This window comes from Mus caroli, chromosome 15 (assembly GCF_900094665.2).
Source record: "Mus caroli chromosome 15, CAROLI_EIJ_v1.1, whole genome shotgun sequence".
NCBI lineage: Eukaryota > Metazoa > Chordata > Mammalia > Rodentia > Muridae > Mus > Mus caroli.
In genome coordinates, this window is record NC_034584.1 from 76,188,237 (window position 1) to 76,208,194 (window position 19,958).

The following is a 19,958-nucleotide window of genomic DNA, read 5'->3' on the forward strand; positions in this document are numbered from 1 at the left end:
TTATTTCTGTCTGTCTGTCTGTGTGAAGGTATATGCACATGAGTGCAGGTGCCCTTGGGGGCCAGAAGAGGGCGTCAGATTCCCTGGAGCTGGAGTTACAGCTGGTGATGAGCCTCTTGGCATGGATGCTGGGAACCGAACTTTGATCCCTCCAGAAGAGCATCGAGTGTTCTTACCTTCTGAGCTATCTCTCCAGCCCTCTGCATTAGGTTATTTCTAGTTCTCTGGTAAATCAGGGAAGATTTTAGAACAAGAAAATTAGTTGAAAGTTTTTATTTGGAATCACTGTAAGGAGAGATTATGGGGTGGGTTCTGTGTCACCTGATGACATTGAAGAGGCTACATGTACACTGTGGTATCACGTGACTCAGAACATCCCTGAGCATAGCAAACCCAGAACTTACTCTCCCTCTGTAGGCTGCCACACCTGAGTCCTCCCACCCCCGGTCAGTGCCCACCCATAGCCCTGGGGTCCTAAAGTACAAGCGCAGTGCAGGACAGCAGTTCATAGGAATGTCCTAGAGACAGATTTAAGGGTGTTTGAAACTGTCATTCTGGTGGCCTTGTGAAGAATAGGTTAGCGAAAGGAGACAGTGAAAGATACAGAAACAAGCTAGGAGGCTCTTAGAATGGGTGGAATAAGAGAGAGACAAGAAGGTAGAATTGAATAAATATTTTGAGATGTAAATTAATTAGCAATGATGTTAACTCAAAGATGGAAGGAGCTGGACGGTACAGAGGACTCTTTCTAGGCTGTTGCCTGGAAACGCTCGGATGCCTTTGAGTAGTGAGCAGTGGCCAAGAGGCAGCACTCATAGGGCTGGTGAGAGCCGGTGCTAAGGGAAGCCGCACTCTTGCTGGGAGAAGAGTTGGACTGATTGAGGAGGCAAAGACAGCCTGGAGAACAGCCAGGAAAGGATGCCTGCCATCCTTTGGTTGCCATTGATAACCTCTCTCAGTTACCCATGTCAGCAGGGTGCCGTACACCCCATTAGACCCTCAGCTTGGCAGAGATCCCAAATTGAGGGAGTTGAGCAATTTAGCTGTGAGTTTGCCTTAAAGCTGCAGTTCTTGGGCCTCCATGGACCACTGAATCATAGGCTACAGTCCCAGAGCTGTGACTAAGCAACCCTGAGGTGTCGGGCACAGCAAACTTCCCGAACCTAAGCACACTCTTTATCTAAAAACCAGCACTTATTTATAAAAGCTGCTCAACACCAGGGCGATGGGGGCGCTCACCTCAAATCCCAGCATCCAGGAGCACTCTGACTTCAAAGCCAGCCTCATCTGCCCAGAAAAACCCTGTCTCAAAAAAACGACGTGTGTTAAACCCAAAAGGCAGAGGTAAGGCCAGTGACTGTTATTCCCACTTGCTGCCTTATAGGGCGATTTCGCAGCTGCTGCTGCCAACCTACAAACCTGCTTATCCGTGCTGGGCCGGGCGCTGCCCACCTCCCGCCTGGACTTGGCCTGCAGCCTCTCCTGGAATGTGATCCGCTACAGCCTGCAGAAGCTGCGCCTGGTACGCTGGTTACTCAAAAAGGTCTTCCAGCGCTGGCGGGCTACCCCCGCCACTGCAGCCGGCTTTGAGGATGAGGCTAAGAGCAGCGCAAGGGATGCGGCGCTGGCCTACCACAGGCTGCACCAGCTGCACATCACAGGTGAGAAGGGAGGGTGGCCAGGCGTGCTGCATGGTTGGTTCCGAGCGCCTCTTCCTTGGGTTTTGCAAGAGCTCCACCTTGACTGAAGCCATTTTACATGACTTTAAACCAGCCACCAGCCTACACTCTTTATAGCTGTATTTTACCCTCCTTTCCTCCCTCCCTCCCTTCCTTTTTTTAAAATGTATTGATTTTATGTATATAGATGTGCACCACGGGTGGGGGCAATGCCTAGTGGAGGCCAGCAGAGGGCGCCAGATCCCCTGGAACTGGAGGTGCATGTGGTTGTGAGCAGCCATGTGGGTGCTGGGAATTGAACCAGTGTCCTCTGGGAGAGCAGCCAGTGTTCTTAACCACTGGGCTATCTCTCCAGCCTTGAGCTTAACTATTTCTAAGATGGACTTGGGTGTAGATGCACATGCCTTTAATCCCAGCTCTCAGAGACAGGCGGGCAGATTTCTGAGTTCAAGGCCAGGCTGGTCTACAGAGTGAGTTCCAGGATACCCAGGACTACACAGAGAAACCCTGTCACAAAGAACAAAACAAAACAGGACAATCCCCCCCCCCCTTTTTTTGTTTTGGTTTTTCGAGACAGGGTTCCTCTGTATAGCCCTGGCTGTCCTGGCACTCACTTTGTAGACCAGGCTGGCCTCGAACTCAGAAATCCGCCTGCCTCTGCTTCCAAAGTGCTGGGATTAAAGGCATGTGCCACCACCGCCTGGCAAAAACCCCTTTTCTACGATGAACATTGTTCACAGTACTGTCTCTCCATACTTAAGCATGGCCGGATACACATACTACAATCCCAGCACCAGGAAGGCTCAGGAGCCTGGGCTGCATGAGACCTTGTCTCAAAAAAAAAAAAAAGGAAGAAGAAGAGATAGGACTAGCAAGGTGGCTCAGTCAGTAAGGCCCTTGCCACCGAGCATAATGACCTGAATTCAACCCTAGTGACTCCATGGCAGGAGCCAACTAAGTCCCCCACAACGTGCTTGGACTTACACACGTCCATGACACACACAGACACATAAAATAAATCAATAAGTGTTATTAAAAGTGTGGATTATGATGGCTCTTTGTTTCCTGCTCAGGAGTTTGGTTTGCTGACAGAACTGAGAGAAACGGGAGGGAAGGCCATTTGCCAAGCCAGGCTGTGAGGCCCTGTGCTGGACAGTTGCTGTGAGACATGGAGGAGAAATACCTGGTAGACGTTGGACCTGTGGGGTCTGCAGCCCAACTAATGGGCCCTGGGCCTTCAAGGGAGCCCATGAAAGGGACCTCTCATGCAGAGGACGGGTGGGGCAGTGTAGTCAAGACGGGAACTGTGTAGCTAAACATTGTGGCACGTCCTTTAATCCCAGCACTGGGGAGGCAGAGGCAGGTACGACTCTGAGTTTGAGACCAGCCTGGTCTACAGAGTGAGTTTCAGGTCAACCAATGGCACATGAGGAGCGCCCATCTCAGAAAAACAAACAGACCCTGCCCGAGAGGGATGGCAGTCAAAAGGTCAGAGGAGAGTTTGTCAAAGGTCAGAGGTGTTTGGCCCTTGGGTAAGAGAGACAGGGTAAGGACAAACAATTGAAGAGACGATTGCTGCTGCTGTATCCATGAGCAGTAGGTGAAGTCCAGAGCTACCTGCTGCTTTGAGCTTTAGCCAGAGGGGGAGCATCCTGAGGTGAGCTTGCGGCTTTACCAGGAATTCCCCACCCTCAGCTCTGTCCTACTCCTCAGCTCTGTCCTGAGGCACTGCTTTTGTTCTTGGATTTTGCCCCCTCATGGCGCCCTGAGAACAGACTCCACGCCTGATCTCCGACCGCGAGACAAAGCTGCTCAGTTTTAGAGTTCGAGCTAGAATGGTTTCCATCAGCCGTGTCTACACTCACTGACCATTCCCTCCCCCTGGGACCTAGGGGCCTCTGAAGGGACAGGGCTGACCCCAGCGTGACTCTCGTACTGTGCTCTGTCCTCTCTCTGAAGGAGAAAGCTTAGAGTTTTGTGGGAAAATCAGATAGCCCACACTAATACAGAGTGACCTCGGGCCCTAGGAGCGCCTCGTGCTTATCATAAGGACGCAGCTGGTTACGAGGCCCCCTCAGCTGGTGAGGGCAGGAGGCTATGGAGGCCCTGAGGTCAGAAGGCTGCAACTCTGTGGAAGCTCAGGACAGCTACAGTGGGGCCTTGGGCCTGTGCCAGGGCACCTTGTCTGTCCCCTGACCTCACCGTGTAAACGGTCTCCCTTCTGTGAAGTGTGTAGGAGGAGGGTAAGGGAACCAAGAGCCACTTGGGTTTTGTGTTGTTTTCATTGTCTCCCTTCAAACATTTGGAAATTTGGCCCTTTACCAACAGAATGTGGCCGTGCTGGTGACAGGGCTTTGGGAATGATTGCACCACACGCCTGCCTTCTGTCCAGTGACCAGCACTCCTAGCAGCTAATCCTAACAGTCACGGAACCACAAGCCAAGTTCCAGTCGGTAGGAGAGGCAGGCAGCCACATAGCTAGTAACTTGCTGAGCCTGCATCCCGTCCGCATCTTTCTGAGCACGAAGGCCACTTCTCGTCTCCTCTGGCACCTCTTTGACACAAATAAGAGGAGATGTTTGCTTTGGTTCTCGGTTTGGAGAGCGTATTCCTTGGTAGCCGAAGGCAGCTTTCAGCCACAGAGAGAATGCAGAGTCAACCTGGATCTGGAGGTGTGCAGTAGTCCTCAAAGGCCCGCCCCAATAGCTCCCATCTGTCACCTAGGCCCACCTTATAAAAAGGCTCCACAGTCTGCCCAGGTGGGGGGCGCCACCAAGTGCAGACCCCGGGCTAAAACCCCTGAGTCTGTTTACAATCGCTGTTAATGATTGTACTGGAGAGGCAATGAGACTGTCGGCTTGGAGACTGTCAACATGAGTGTGTTTCTGCCCGCCCTAGGGAAGCTTCCTGCGGGATCTGCCTGTTCAGATGTGCACATGGCTCTGTGTGCTGTGAACCTGGCCGAGTGTGCGGAGGAGAAAATCCCACCAAGCACACTGATTGAGATCCACCTGACAGCGGCCATGGGGCTCAAGACCCGCTGTGGAGGCAAGCTGGGCTTCTTGGCTGTGAGTACTGTTCAGTTCCTGTGTTATTGGTTTACTTTCCCCATCCCTGTGGTAAAATAGCTTTTGGAAAGGGTATGGTCCATCAAGGCAGAGAGGGTGTGGCAGCAGCGACAGGCCATGCCTAATTACACTGCAGTAGCATTTAGGAATCAGATAAACCAGGAGTAGGGGCCAGCCTACACCCCTCATAGTGACCTCTGTATCCCTATATAATTCCCAACTATACCATGGCCAAAAAGTTCCACAGCTCTCCAAATTGGGGACAACCAGCTATTCAGACACACGAGCCTATGGTGACATTTTGCAGTCAAGCCATGTTTCCCTGATGCTTCCCCATCCTGGGCCTAAAAGCAGAATGCACCCTGCCACTTGAAGGATTGGGGGGGGGGTCACTTTTTCTTCCACAAGGGCTTAAAGCAATGAAGAAAATGCAGCAAGATGTCCCCCTTGCTGGGCTTTTCAGGCAGAGAGCCTTACGGGGACATTCTGGTACACTGAAGTAAAAGCCCCAGTTCATAGAAATACACAGCATGTCTGTCTGTCTGCCTCCCCTCCCCCCTCCCCCCATGGGATTCATATGTAACTCATTTTCAGAGTCTATTACATCTCCTGTCTAGTTATCTACAGACTGTTTTGAGGGAATACCTTGTATTGATTGATCTCGGGACTATAGATCCACAAATAACAAACAGCAGAACTCGCAGGGCAGCTTCGAGGTGGGAAGTGGAGTTAGGGAGTGCTTCCCTGGTTGCCTGGCAGGGGACGGGGCCTGCGCTGGTTGTTCACAGCTGGCTAATTCCCAATCCTCACTATCGCTGGTTCACAACATCTGCTGACCTTGGGCTTTCTCTTACTCCAGCAGAGAGAGCCACATTTCCCTCAGTGCCCCACTTTGCATAGATAACTGAACACACGGGGATATTTTATCTCTGCTTGTCGCCACTTGGTAATGGAGGTGATACGCTGAGAACAGACGGAGAACATGTGTGGTAACGCTGATCTATTGCCACAAGTGAATCATGGTAGTCTACATGACAGGGCGTAAGGAAACTAACTCTCCCCTCCGCTTTTATAAATAAATGAGACATCCGTTGGTTGACTTATCCAGCATATTTTACTTTACTCTTGTTCTGGAACAGGCACTCCGGAGCGGATAGTAGAGAAAAATGTGTTAACTGGCAGGACACCCAGGCAGGTTCAGGCTTGCAGAAAGACATGTGGGTAAGCTCAAAGACAGGACCATCATGTCACCCCAAAGCCCCACTTAGCTTCATTAGGCGCCATCATTGCTGAGATGCAGTTGCCTTACAGAAGAGCTCTCAGCCTGACTTGAGCACACGGGCTGAGGTTCAGGGAGATGGCTCCACTGAGGTGGCTCTAAAAGCTGGTGACTGGGGCACACCTTGTTGAACTTGGGAGGTTGCAGCAAGAAGATCCCTTGTGCCTAGAAGTAAGTCCAAAGCTAATCTGGGCAACATGGCAAGACCTTATCACAAAGCAGGAAAGAAAGAAAATCACCCTTGCCTGCAGCTCCCCCGAAGGCTTTGTGTGCCTAATCTATACTCAGCAGTTTCATATGTAGTTCCCTGGCAGTCCTCCAGCACATAGGACAGATGCATCATCCACTCCAAGTGGCTGCTTAGACCTTAAACCTTGCTTTCCCTTCAGTTCTTTAACTTAGCAAGAGATCTCGGGCATCTTGTTCTGCAGAGGTGGCTGGCACTCACGTGGGGGTGTTAGAAGCGCTTCCTGTATTTGCTACAAACCACTGCAGAAAGGAAATGTTTTTATATTGTCACCCACTGCTATGAATACACCCTCATTCTAAGCCTCTAGTGATGGTTCTCCTGGGGCAAAGGGATAAACACCTTAAACTTTAGCAGTGTTGCCCAGTGTGCACTACCAGTAAGGTGGCAAACAGTGGCGGGCATCTGTTGTGCCTGCCCCTTTCAGTCCACTCCCTTTCGGAGCAGCTGGGTTAAGAGTTGCAGACAGGGGGCTGGAGAGATGGCTCAGCAGTTACAAACCCTGTCTGCTCTCCCAGAGATCCTGAGTTCAATTCCCAGCAACCACATGGTGGCTCACAACCATCTATAAGGGGGTCTGGTGCCCTCTTCTGGCCTGTGGATGTGTATGCAGCAGAGCACTCATATATTTAAATAAAAAATTGAAAAATTGAAAGGAAAAAAAAAAAAAAGAGTTGCAGACAGGCCAGGGAGGCAGGNGGGTCTCTGAATTCAAGGCCAGCCTGATTTATAGAGCGAACTTCAGGATAGCCAGTACTACACAGAGAAACCTTGGGGGGGGGGGGGGGGAAAGGAAAGGAAACAAGAGGCAAAGAACTGGAGTTTTGGTTCTGTTTGTTAGTTGTTAGTGGTTCCAGTAGCCTAAGAAGTATTTATGTCTTAATTAGTTTAGTAGCTTGTGGAGCAATCAGACATGCAGTTTGAAAGAGGAAACAATGCTTTTAGTTTTTTAGACCTTTGAGGCAGATTTTTTAAGATTTACTCATTTTGTGTGTCTGGGTGTTCTGTCGGCATAGACGTCTGCACCACGTACAAGCCTGTGAGCCTCCTTTTGCATCCTCTGAAAGAGCATCACCCAGTGCTTCTGACTGCTGAGTCATCTCCAGCCCCTGGCCTTAGCTTTTTGGTTTGATCTGGTTTGGTCTGGTTTTCACACAGCATCTCTCTAGCTAGCCTTGATGGTCCTTGAATTCACTACCTAGATCAGGCTCACCTCAAACTCACAGAGATCCACCCACCTGCCTCTGCTTCCCAAGTGCTGGGATTAAAGGGGTGGGCCACCACACTCGCCTTGCCTCCGCCTCTTAAGTGTAGCTGTCATAGACATGTACCACCATGGCTTAGACTCAAACTGGACACAGCACCCCATTCCCTCTTCCACGCTGGTTTCCACACATGCTAATTGCTTTTTAGAACAAGACAAAACAGTCACACACAAAAAAAAATAGCTTCCTAAAACTTAGCTTTACACAAAATACGATGTTATTTAAAGGAAGGTAATGTAGTCTGGCTTTTGCATCTCGAAGCACCTCGGTCTGTTGTGCTTCAACTGTCCACATGATGTCCAGTATCCATGCTTAGAGCAGGAATTGCAGGTACCACTTGGCTCCCGTGAGCGTTCCCTGTGCCACTTAGGGTTCATGGCACACAGTCGCCAGCTGTAACGGAGGGCTAGAGCCAGTCCAGGCACACTGGGCAGCTCTCGAGAGCTAAGCAGTCCCGGGCGGCTGCCTCGCCTCTCATGCCAGGCAGTTAGCAGATGAGCTACGGGAGAGGCTCCTGCAGCTCAGTAGAGGTCTGGTGTCTCCAAAATTTAGAGGGAAAGTATTTTTTTTTTCTTTAAATTGGGAATATTATAATTGGAGTATAAAGCCAAGAAAATTAAAAGAGCAATAAAAATTATTCTCGGTTTCCTGTACAGAAGCCTTTATAGTTGTGCCGCCTGTCCTGGATTTATGTTTCTTATTAGTTCGAACCATTAAGGGGAGACTTAATGTCAGCTAATGCTTCTTAAAGTTTAGACTCCAGGGACTCTTGACACCCTCTTCTGGCCTCTGTGGGTACTGCATTCATGGTGCACAAACACACAGAATGTTTTAATTTAATGTCAGACCAGGCATGGAGGCTGTTTTAGTCAGGGTTTCTATTCCTGCACAAACATCATGACCAAGAAGCAAGTTGGGGAGGAAAGGGTTTATTCGGCTTACACTTCTATGCTGCTGTTCATCACCATAGGAAGTCAGGACTGGAACTCAAACAGGTCAGGAAGCAGGAGCTGATGCAGAGGCCGTGGAGGGATGTTCTTTACTGGCTTGCTTCCCCTGGTTTGCTCAGCTTGCTCTCTTATAAAACCCAAGACTACCAGCCCAGGGATAGCACCACCCACAAGGGGCCTTTCCCCCTTGATCACTAATTGAGAAAATGCCTTACAGTTGAATCTCATGGAGGCATTTCCTCAACTGAAGGTCCTTTCTCTGTGATAACTCCAGCTGTGACAAGTTGACACAAAACTAACCAGTACAGAGGCCATGCTTTTAATCCCAGAATTCAGGAGGCAGGAGCAGTTGGATCTCTGTGAGTTCAAGGACAGCTAGAGCTACAAAATGAGACGCTGTCTCCAAGGGATTTTTTGTTGTTGCTGTTGTTGTTGATCTTAATGTCTAGACCATGATTTCAATGTTTGAAATAAAAGAGCTCAGGTTAAAAATATATTTTAACTTAATAATTTCCTAAATGGCTTCAGTGGGTTCTTGCCATAGGACCTGAAAGGCTTCCTTTGTACCTCTCTGTATCACCCTTGGATCCCTAGAGAGGCCAGCACTCCTTATTTTTCCTTGGAACAATCACCATATTACCTTGCTAACCAGGCCTATGACCTGGAGAGGGTTGGACTCAATTATTAGAAGATTCTGGGATACACGAAGCCCTGGAATTACACATGTGTATACACACACACACAGCCTGTGTTGTCCCACCACTGAGGAGCTCGGTGAGCACTTTGAAGGTCATAGCAGGTCATAGGTTCTTCGGTATTGGGTGTCACAGTATCCTGTTCTCAAGGCTGGGTGGTAAATAGGAGACTGTCACTGTTTCTGTGAATCTAAGTGAAATGCTCTCCTGGTCCTATAGGCTGCCGTGACACTGCCAGTGAGTGTGTCTATAGGCCAGTCAGCTTTCTCCCATCAGGCGGCTGTCCCCGTGGTTCCCTTCAGAGCCTCCCCAGCGCATCCTCGAGTGGCTGTGCTATTTCTGACTCTGGCATTCAAGTTTTCTGAAACTGTTACATTAGCTGATTGCTGCTTAAAGTCTATTAAAGGTCAAAACCATCAACCTCCCAGACCCCGAGATAGATGCCCTCATTAGAGGCAGTGCCTACACTGGAAGTTCCCAGACCAGCAGCCCCTGTGGCGGACTCCTGGAGCTCCGGCTATGTGTCTTCCTTCCCGTCCACCTCTGCTCGGCTCCCCGTTCCGGTTGAGTAGGTTTATAGATCAGAAATCGTGAGCTATAGAGTGGGGATATTATCACTCAAAAAAGACGGAATTAGGGGCCAGGGTTGGGGAGAAAAGAATTTCTAATAACCCAACAGACAGCGATGTTCTTGTGTTTGTCTTACAGTAGGGCCCCAGAAACAGTGTTGTCCTGGCTATGCACTGGTGGTTTCACTTCCAGACACTTTTAACATCCCTTGGTTTGGTTTGGTTTGGTTTGGTTTGGAGACAAGGTCTTACTACATAGCCGATTCTGTCTTGGAACCCGCTCTGTAGACCAGGCTGATCTCGTAGGGATCCACCTGCCCTGCCTCCCGAGTGCTGGGATTAAAGAGGTATGTGCCCCTGTGCTTGACCCAGTGTCCCTTTTTAGAGAACTAGAGAGGTCTCACAACAGACGTTGGTAGAGTAATGAAGGGATGAAGAGGTGTGTGTGTGTTTTAGGAAAACAAAATTATGAAATTTGAAAAAATAGTGGATGGATCTGGAAATTAAAGTCAATCAGCCTCAGAAAGGTGAATCCTACTTTTGTTCACATCCTGGTTGTTTGTGGGAGGGGGCAGAGGGCAGGTTGTGGAGGTGGAAGGACAGGATTAGTGCACACTAGAGCATGACTTGAAAACAAAGGGGGGACCCGCCCTTAATCTCAGCACTCTGGAGGCCTATAGAGCAAGTTCTAGGCCATCCAAGGGTACAGAGAGAAATCGTGGGGGGAGGGGGGACACTAGGAGTGAACAGGTATAGGGTGGGGGAGGGAGGAGAAATGGAGGAGAATCAACAAAAACAGATTTTGTTTGGAAATGCCACGATGAAACCTAATCCTTTTTACGTGAATTTAAAAAGAGGCTGGAGAGCGAGCTGCTGTTAGGAGTAGCTGCTGTTCTCAGAGGACCGAATCTGGTCCCCAGCTCCCAAACCCAGTGGCTCACACCACCTGTGACTCCAGGTTCAGTTCTGACACTCTGCTAGCCTTCCTCCCAGGCTCCGTCCCGCAGGTAGGCCTGGCTTGCTATGAACAGGACTGACTGGCCTCTCTGACCCCTTTCTCCCTCTCTCCCCTTCCTTCTTTCTCTTTCTCTGTCTTTCTGTGTCCCCTCTCTTTCTTTGCCTCTACTTTCTTCTCATCCCCATTCCCTGTCCCCAAACAAACTCTGTTTTATACTAGACCTCACGGGAGATGCCTCAGCATGGGCCGCCACCACCCCATACCGTGCTCTACAAAGCCCATCCTTGGTTTCACAAAATACATCAACCTCTTCTGGGCTTAAGGGTACACATGCGGTGCACATATACGGAAAAAGTGCTTATATTAATTACCATTTAAGTTTGTGTAGTGGAAAAGAAGTCCCTTTGTGATCGTTCTTCCAGGTTGGGGCTCATGCAAGGAAGGCCTGAGACTTTCTGTTGAAGTTTTCTGTCAGGGTCTCACATACACACAAACATGCCATGGTCTCCAGCAAGCCTCTTAGATACCGCCTAATGTGGTACCGCCTAGTGTGGTGCTGAACGCTGGCTCTGGGTGTGCGTTTCTCTGTAAACTTTTTGTAAGACAGCTGAAAAAAGTAATCAAAAAAACAATTTGCCTAAATAATACTCTAAAAGATAGGCAGTTTTAATGACCCAAGAAGTCCTAGGATTGAGGGGGCTACTTGGCTAGGCACTCACAGTGTCACAGATAAAGTTGGGGACTTCTGAGGCCCCTTCCTAAATAAATAACTGGAAGCCAGAGTTGAAAGAGAAGCATGTACCAGAGGCTTAGATAGTCTTGGCAGGACGGGGTATAGCAAGAAGCCCGCTGCATGTGCCCCGCTCCGTGGCGGGACTTAACTCTCAAGCCTGAGAGGTTTCATAGAACATAGCGACTTTCTCTTGTTTCTGTGGTGGGATCCCTTTGGGACCCACTCAGGGCCTGTCTTCCATTGATCCCCTTCCCCAGCGTTTTGCTACCTTGATGTCACACCTGCTCCTTTTCTTTCATAGAGCTACTTCTTAAATCGTGCCCAGAGTCTGTGTGGCCCAGAGCATAGCACTGTCCCTGACTCCCTGCGCTGGCTATGCCATCCCTTGGGCCAGAAGTTTTTCATGGAGCGAAGCTGGTCGATCAAGTCAGCAGCCAAGGAGAGCCTGTACTGCGCCCAGAGGAACCCAGGTGAGGGTGCTTTCTCCACTGCACAGAGCTGGTGACAGGCGCGTCACAGGAGACTAGACACTCAGATGTCTCCACCTTATTTTTTTTTCCTTTTCCTCTTTTTTGAGTCTCATAGAGGATAAGTAACTTCCTTGAGGTCAGAGCCTATCTGTGACTTAGCTCGGCTTGCAGCTCTGCTGTGTCACCTATGGTCACTACATGACAGGGACACACATGATAAGTTGTGATAAGCACCAGCTACATTCTTAGCCCTTGTTCTAGACACTTTGGAGATGTCAAAGGTATGGGGTGTGCTGTTCCCTGGCCTCAGGGCCTTCTGGCCCCACTGGGAGGGCAGAGAGCTGTACACAGAGCAGTTAGGGAACAATAGGCAGCGGCAGGCAGTCACCAGTGCTCAGAATGGTGACAGGGACAGGGCTCCAGGCACTGGAAGGAGATGCAGGCTTTCTGTCTGTGGCATTTGATGGTGATTGGAGTGGACTTGCCCGGGCCTAGCGTGCAGAGGTTGGCAGGGTAGACTCACACAGGGAAGGAACACTGGGGTGTTTGTCTGCCATGGTCTCTCTGCCGAGTAGAGAGTCAGGTTCTGTCAGGACAGAGTGGATGTCAGCCATGGGGAGCGGGAAGCTTGTGGTCTGGTTTTTGTGCAGTATCAGGATTATGTGTGGCACCAAAGACTGAAGAGTTAAAGAGAAAGAAAGGCAAAGGAATCCCAGCCCCTCTGACAATTTTGTCCACAGGGCAGACCTTCCACAGACCTGCTGGTCCTCCTGCACTTCCCGGGGCCAAGCCTTCTCACAGAGAAAGTGTCCAGAAACATCTCTCCTCCTCTTGGCCAAATTGGGGCTGAGCATGGAATGGATGAGTGACTCTATAATCAGGGCCTACCAGAAAAGGGACTCGTCAGCCATTATGTGCTTTGGAGCACCCCTGTCTAGCCATCTTAGGCCGAGCATGGCTGATCCCAGAGACTTGGGCTTCTCCACAGTCAGGAGCCCTGTAGCCCACTCTCCTCTTGTCCTTCTTGGCCACCAGTTCTCACGAAGACAGAAAGTCTCTCAGTGTTACATTCTCTTTTTCTTGCTAAGGCTGTACAGCCATTCCTTTACACCTCTGACTTGGAACTTCTGAATCCTGCGCCAGTGTGGTGTGCGCCTGCATGGACACACATGCCCTACACGTGTAGTTTAGAACCACACAAAGGCCTGGGCTGCCTTGGCACTCTCATGGGCTAATTCTTATTTTTCCTTCCTTTTTTTTTTTTTTTTTTAAATTTGTTCATTTTGTTTGTGTCTGGTAGGGGCAGGTGCCACGGTACTCGGGTCAGGGCCGTTTGTAGGAGCCGGTTCTCCCCTACTGTGCTAGCTGCCGGGTTGAACTCTGTCATCAAGCTTGGTGGCAGGCACATTTACTCACTGAGATATCTCACCAGCCCCTAAAGGGTAGTCCTGGGTTTGGTTAGGAAAGATTTGGTCCCTGTTATGGGCACAGCCGTCTCTTTAAGTCTCTTTCCCTACCTTTTTACACTGTAAAAAGTCTTTTTTTTTTTTTCTTACTGAACAAGACTGGAATCTAAATTGTCACAGGTGATAAACATGCCTGCTGTCACTGAGATGTCCCCTCAGCCCCAGAAGGGCTCATGAGTAAGACCCATACGATTCTTTCTCTTCAGCTGACCCCATTGCCCAGGTGCACCAGGCTTTCTGCAAAAACCTGCTAGAAAGAGCGGTGGAGTCCTTGGTGAAACCTCAGGCCAAGAAGAAGGCAGGCGACCAGGAAGAAGAGAGCTGGTAAGGTCCCCAGGCCTTGAATCTGCCCTGGGGCCAGTGCCCTCAGGCAACATTCCTCACCAGACCCGTGGCCAGCTTTTCTGCTCAGTGGTCTGGCTCAGACCTCACAGTGCCCCTTTTTTCACTGTTTCTAGCCCTCCACCGACTGGGGCTAGTTGTCAGAGCAAGTTAGAAATGGATGAGTTTGCTTTGCTTTGGGGGACAGAGAGCAGTGAGCTGTTGAGAGAGATGGAGTGAGAGACGGAGAGCTCACCAGGCAGGCACAGCTGGCCCAGAGAGTTTGAAACTCAGCTTGCAGTGAACATGGCTTCTCTGTCGCAGATTAATGCCCGATAAACCAAAAGATATCAAAGTCCCACCATCCCAGGTCCCGACTAGAGTGCACTGAGGAGCGAGGGAGGGGCAGCCCTTCCTAAGCAGTGGGGATCTCTGGAAGAATGTGGCTTTGGGGTCTAGTTTGGAGGAAGAGTCAAGGTTGTCCACAGAGGGAGGAAGGCCGAGCCTGGGGTCTCTGCTGGCACAGGGAAGAACATCTGCAGAAGGCTGGCTGTGAAGCGCGTATACCATGCTCATGGGCAGAACTTGATCTGCCCGGGGATGGTGGGAAAAGGGAGGCAGAGAGGGCCGTTCAGTCTTAGAATTGGATCTCTAAGCAGCCAAGCTTAGAGGTGTAAGCGCACATGTGGGTATGTCAGGCCATACCATACGTAGGTGTAGTCTTTCTAAACATGGCACCTTTTTTTTTTTTTTCTTCTTAGTGAATTTTCCAGTGCTCTAGAGTATTTGAAATTACTTCATTCCTTTGTGGACTCTGTGGGATTTGTGGCCTCACCATTCTCCAGCAGTTCCGTGCTCAGGTCGGCCCTTGGTGAGTATCAATCCCTCCAGAATCAGGAGTCCATCTCAAAGCGTCTTCCCTCGTCCCCGGTTTACATCTGTGTCCTCAGGATGCCCCAGCCCATATTTGTCCCTCATGAGCAACATTCTCTGAGCAGAGAATATTGGTCCTTGTATAATGGAACAGCAAGTGGGTCATTACCACACTGAGGCCCTGGCTGGGTAGCTTAGGACGGGACCCTTTCTATATGCACATACAAGCCACAAAGGGCCTGAGTCCCTGAGGCTAGCTGGTGTTCACCTTAGCTGCAGAAGGCCCTGGAGCTGGTTTCTAACACTCCTGCTGGGAAGGTCCCCGTCTTACCACCCAGCTCCCCACTGCCTCGGCTGCAGTCTCCCCTGCTGACTACAGAGCTATGGTTTATTTGCTTCTCCCTCTAAACTGCCCTCAGAATGACAGCCCGTCGGCTGCCACCTCCCAGCCTCTGAAGTACCTGGGGGTATGGGATGCCAGGCTACCTTGGAAGGATGCTCTCATCCTAGGGAGAGAAGGATCCCATGAAAGCAGCTATGGTAGCGTGGTTCATATTGACTTGGGGGTTAGAAGAATACGTGTTCTTACTCCTTTTCTGTCACCGGGCTGTCCCTCACTGGTCTCACAGGATCCCTTGTAACATAGTTTTACACTTGAGAAACCTGAGACTCAGAAGGGAAACTGCAGCAATAAAAACATAAACGTGGGCTGGTGAGATGGCTCAGCGGGTAAGAGCACCCGACTGCTCTTCCGAAGGTCCAGAGTTCAAATCCCAGCAACCACATGGTGGCTCACAACCATCCGTACTGAGATCTGACGCCCTCTTCTGGTGCATCTGAAGACAGCTACAGTGTACTTACATATAATAAATAAATAAATAAATCTTAAAAAAAAAAAAAACAAAAAACCATAAACGTGCTTTGCCAGGCAGTGGTGGCACACACCTTTAGTTCCAGCACTCAGGAGGCAGAGGCAGGCAGATCTCTGCATTCCAAACCAGCCTGGTCTACAGAGTGAGTTCCAGGACAGCCAAGGCTACACACAGAGCAACCCTGTCCCCTGTCTCAAAAAAAAAAAAAAAATCTAACATTAAAGTGAACTTTTTTGTTAAACTTCTATTCCAACCAGTTTCCTAGTGATAGGAGGAATATGGGGTTACTGGGTTATGAGGATGAGTGTGTTCAAGTTCTTGCTACAAACTACCAGGTCCTGAGGGAGAGTGACCTGAAGATTCCTTGTCCAGCACCGCAGCCTAGAGACGCCACATGCCACTGAGTGCCCCTTAGACTTGGTTCCTGTGGGTGCTAATGGGTGCTTCCTGCTGCTGTTCCCATGCAGGCCCCGATGTCATCTGTCGGTGGTGGACGTCCGCAGTCACCATGGCCATCAGCTGGCTCCAGGGAGACGATGCAGCTGTGCGCTCTCGCTTTACTGAAGTAGAGCGGGTCCCCAAGGCCCTGGAAGTGACCGAGTGCGTAAGCTCCTTGGTCGTTTATGTACTTCTCGCCAAGGGGATCTTAGCGAGGTAGCAGAAGGGAGCAGGTCCAGATAGCCATGTTGATCTGGGGTCAGAACTGTGTGACAGATGGGAGCTGGGGGAGGGGCAGAGGAACCCTGGGTGTATGTTCTGCACAGAGCTCTCCAGGCGCCCTCGCTTAGCACGGTTGCTTAGGATGCCCCTTCCCTCTGCCTCCGTGACGCCACACTGTATAGAGGAAATGGAAACGGCATAGCCCTGGCAGAGCCAGAATCAGCAATGTGATGTAGTGCGGCCACTGCAAGGCAGTCCTGGAGCTTATGTGAGCTCCAGTTCCCGTTTCCTTACTGCTATTCGCTACTCCCCATCAGCCCTGTTGGCTCTGTGTGTGTGTGTGTGTGGTGTGTGTGTGTGTGTGTGTGTGTGTGTGTGTGTGAAAGTGTGAGTCACGGTACGCATGGAGAAGTCAAAGGACAGCCTACAGGAATGGGCTCTTCCCTTCCACCTTGTAGGTTCTAGGGACCAGAAGTCCATCAACTTGATGGCAAACCCCTTTACGTGCTGAGCCATCTCTCTGTCACCTGGGCAAGATGCATAAAGAAAGACTTTGACATTCTTTTCAACACGTGTCTGAACCTTGGAGGTGTGCAATATTTAAAGATGAGCAAGCCTGCGTGCTGGTACCCTGCATGGCGTTGGTTAGATCTGGGTACTCTTGGTAACATTACAACATGCACCATGCAGTGAGGCTGAAAATCCCCTGGGGTCCTGTCCTGAAAGCCAAGGCACACTCTTGCCAAGAACAATTCTACGCAGGGCAGGAGTGGGAGGGGGCAGCTTGAGCTGTCTGTTTCATTGGGCCAGGCCAGATTTCAAGCCCCTATCGGGTAAATACCCAGCCCCTTACCAGCCCTACAGTAGCACTCCTTACCTGAGTGTGACTGCCTCTGACTCAGCTGAAGATGCCGAGGCTCAACAAGTAGCTTACCTCAAGTTACTGTGCCACTGAGCCAGTGGACTGCAAAGCTGCCTGGCGGGCATACCTGCCTGGGTTCTTCTTGCTCCTCTGCCCTTCACAACCCAACATCCTGTCCCCAGACCAGAGACTTGTAACACTGAATCTGAGTCTCCAGTCACCTCCAGGACCAGTTAAGGACTAAACAGAAAAAGGCTTGACTCGGCTCAAAGCCAGTGTTTCCTGTCTGGGGCTGGCTCCAGGAGACCACAGTGGCAGTATCACAGTGCCAGCAGATGCCACAGCAATGGAGGATGTGATAGTGCTGGCACAGCTGACCTGTGCTCACTTGCTTCTCTTCTCCCACTCACTGCTCTAGGAGTCCCTTGGTGAAGGCCGTCTTCTATACCTGTAGAGCCATGCATGCCTCCCTCTCTGGGAAAGCTGATGGGCAGCAGAACTCCTTCTGTCACTGTGAGAGGGCCAGTGGTCACCTGTGGAGCAGTCTCAACGTCAGCGGCACTACTTCTGATCCTTCACTTAACCATGTGAGTGGGAGCCCCTGGAGGGTTCGGTGTGGTCTGGATGAACACTTCCGCTCCAAGCTTACCTAGCCTCTTGGGCTCTCTGAGACACAGAAGCCAGATGGACAGATGAAGCCTACTCGGGCAGATGTGCCTTTTGTTTCCCGGGGCAAATGTGTTTGCACCTTTTCTTCTCCCGAGCTCCCTTACTCTCAGGTCCTGCTAGCCGGCAGCTTCCTCTAAGTCCCAAGTGAACGGGGCAGGGCTCTGTGTTTGCTCCAGGTAGCTCCCTTGGGCCTGGGCCCACTGACAGCGCTGGTGCCTCTGGCCGGCTGCACACCTCCTGGCGGGCAGCTGTGGTGCATTGTAGTTGCATTGCATGTTCTGGCAGTACCTGTGCAATGTTTCCACAGTGCATCACAGAGGCCTGCCCTGACTGCCCACAGTGCCGTGGCCAAAGAGGATCTAAGGGCACTGCTGAGGACCTACCTAACCATCCCGGGGAATAAGGACAGTGCTACCCCTGGTCCTCTAGGAAACATCAGACAGGAGGAACAGGGAACTTTTTGGAAGGTTAGAACTAGCTGCTTCCTGGGGTTTTGTCTCAAGTGGCTGGTCTGGAATGTCATGGTAGCAGTTGTCAGCAGACCACCACTTGGGTGCTTTCTGTAAGTCAGGACAGCTTGTTAACCCTACAGGGAGAGCCGTTGTGTTGATCACAGGCTTGGTGGCAAGCCATTGTTGAGCTTCCTTGGTGTGTTTCCTCCTAAGGAAACCATTGTCAGTCATATTTGAGGAACTAGAAAGGTTTTTAAGGGACACCCTTGGAGCTGTGGTTCAGGGCGGGAGAATGGGCCTGGGAGAGCGAGGTCAGAGTGCAAGACCCAGTCCAGGCTCCTGTCCCACACATGAAGATGCTGCTCCTACACCCACAACTTAGAAATGCCAGCTTTGCCTGGAGGGAGAGTTTCTCATCTGTGTCCCCTGAGGCTGTCATCAACCACAGGATAGTATGGCCAAGAGTTGGCACCTTGTGCAGGCATGGGGCAGAGAGGTCTGGGCAGCACGGTACACCAGACTGCAGGTACCACCTAGGCGACATGAGAAGTGGCCTTCAGGGAATCTGAATGGTGCGTGTAGAGCCCCTCTCCCCTTAGGGCCGCACATGCTACTGATGGCTTATTGGGCATCAAGGAGGTAGCCTGGACTCATCAGGGGTTACACAGAACATGCAGTTCCTGCGGTGCATGCACAGAGGGCTGCCTTGTAAAAAAAAAAGGCTCATAATAGCTAAGCTGCCGTTCCCATTTCACAGATGAGGAAAGTAAGGCTTAGGTTAAGTCACATGCCAGGGTTCTGTAGCTGCCAAGACAAACGTGAGAACACCGTGTGCCTCTGCCTTCCTGGTGGCCCGCCTCCTTCTCTTCCCTCCTCCCACTGCCCTCTGCCCCAGGCTCCGCTGCTGCCTTAGTCAGCCCCTTGGTTCCTCTAGAGGAGAAAAGCCTGGGGACCTCTGGGTGACTTATCCTCCAGGCCCATCATGGGAGATGGAAAATGTGCACCTCTTCCCACGCTGCTGCCTCAGAGAGGCTCTTCTCCTGCCCCTCCCGGCCACCGCGCTGTGTCCCTTTTAGAGCTTTGGTTTTCTTACCTGCAGAATGATGAGACCAGACCACACCCAGCTTGGGGGTGGCCAGTACAGGGTTAATGCTCCCCACAGATACTCTTCTCAATTCCTGCCCAGGGGCTGCTACCTGTTGGGCTGAGGGTCTGGCAAGGGGCTGGGGCCCCTGAATTAGCTGTGGGCCAGTCACAAGTCTCTCCCTGCGGTTTACCCCTAGGTGGTCCAGCTGTTCACCTGTGACCTGCTACTGTCGCTGAGGACAGCACTCTGGCAAAAGCAGGCCAGTGCCAGCCAGCTCCTGGGTGAGACCTACCATGCATCCGGCACTGAGCTGGCCGGCTTCCAGCGGGACCTGGGCAGCCTTCGAAGGCTGGCCCATAGCTTCCGCCCAGCCTACCGCAAGGTGAGGCCCAGCAGTCTGGTGGGATGTGCAGTCTAGCGGGGGTAGGTCTCTGGTCCAGCGCTAAGATGGGGGCCATGGGTTCCTTTGCACACTGCTGTGCACCCGGCCCAGGGTCATGTGTCACTAACCGGACCTGTAGGAGTGGTGAGAGGACAGAGGAGGAGCTAAGCAGCTCCCTCCCTCCCCAGTCCTGGCCACAGGGCAGGCGCTCAATAGCTGTAACCAATGTCAGGTGGCAGCCTTGCCGAGAGCCACATGGAAACGGACCTTCACTGTAGTAAGCCACTTGGGAACTTTTCAGCCGTGCCGCCTTCTCTCCACAGCACCCCTACCTCTGGCTGCAGCATCTGAGTTAAGCTCTGAGGAAAGATGCACATCTGTGCTTCTTTTTTTTTTTTTTT

At 51.1% G+C, this 19,958-nt stretch overlaps 1 protein-coding gene across 2 annotated transcripts in view; it reads left to right on the top strand.

Annotated features, from left to right (window-relative positions):
* The window catches only part of Srebf2 (sterol regulatory element binding transcription factor 2), a 60,122-nt gene that overhangs the window by 34,892 nt on the left and 5,272 nt on the right, over positions 1–19,958 (top strand). For both annotated transcript variants that reach the window (XM_021182744.2, XM_021182743.2), the window contains exons 10-17: positions 1,385–1,661; positions 4,578–4,747; positions 11,745–11,913; positions 13,586–13,703; positions 14,462–14,571; positions 15,913–16,045; positions 17,386–17,554; positions 19,372–19,557. In XM_021182744.2, the coding sequence (XP_021038403.1) occupies positions 1,385–1,661; positions 4,578–4,747; positions 11,745–11,913; positions 13,586–13,703; positions 14,462–14,571; positions 15,913–16,045; positions 17,386–17,554; positions 19,372–19,557 (1,332 nt within the window). The remainder of the gene's footprint in view (positions 1–1,384; positions 1,662–4,577; positions 4,748–11,744; positions 11,914–13,585; positions 13,704–14,461; positions 14,572–15,912; positions 16,046–17,385; positions 17,555–19,371; positions 19,558–19,958) is intronic.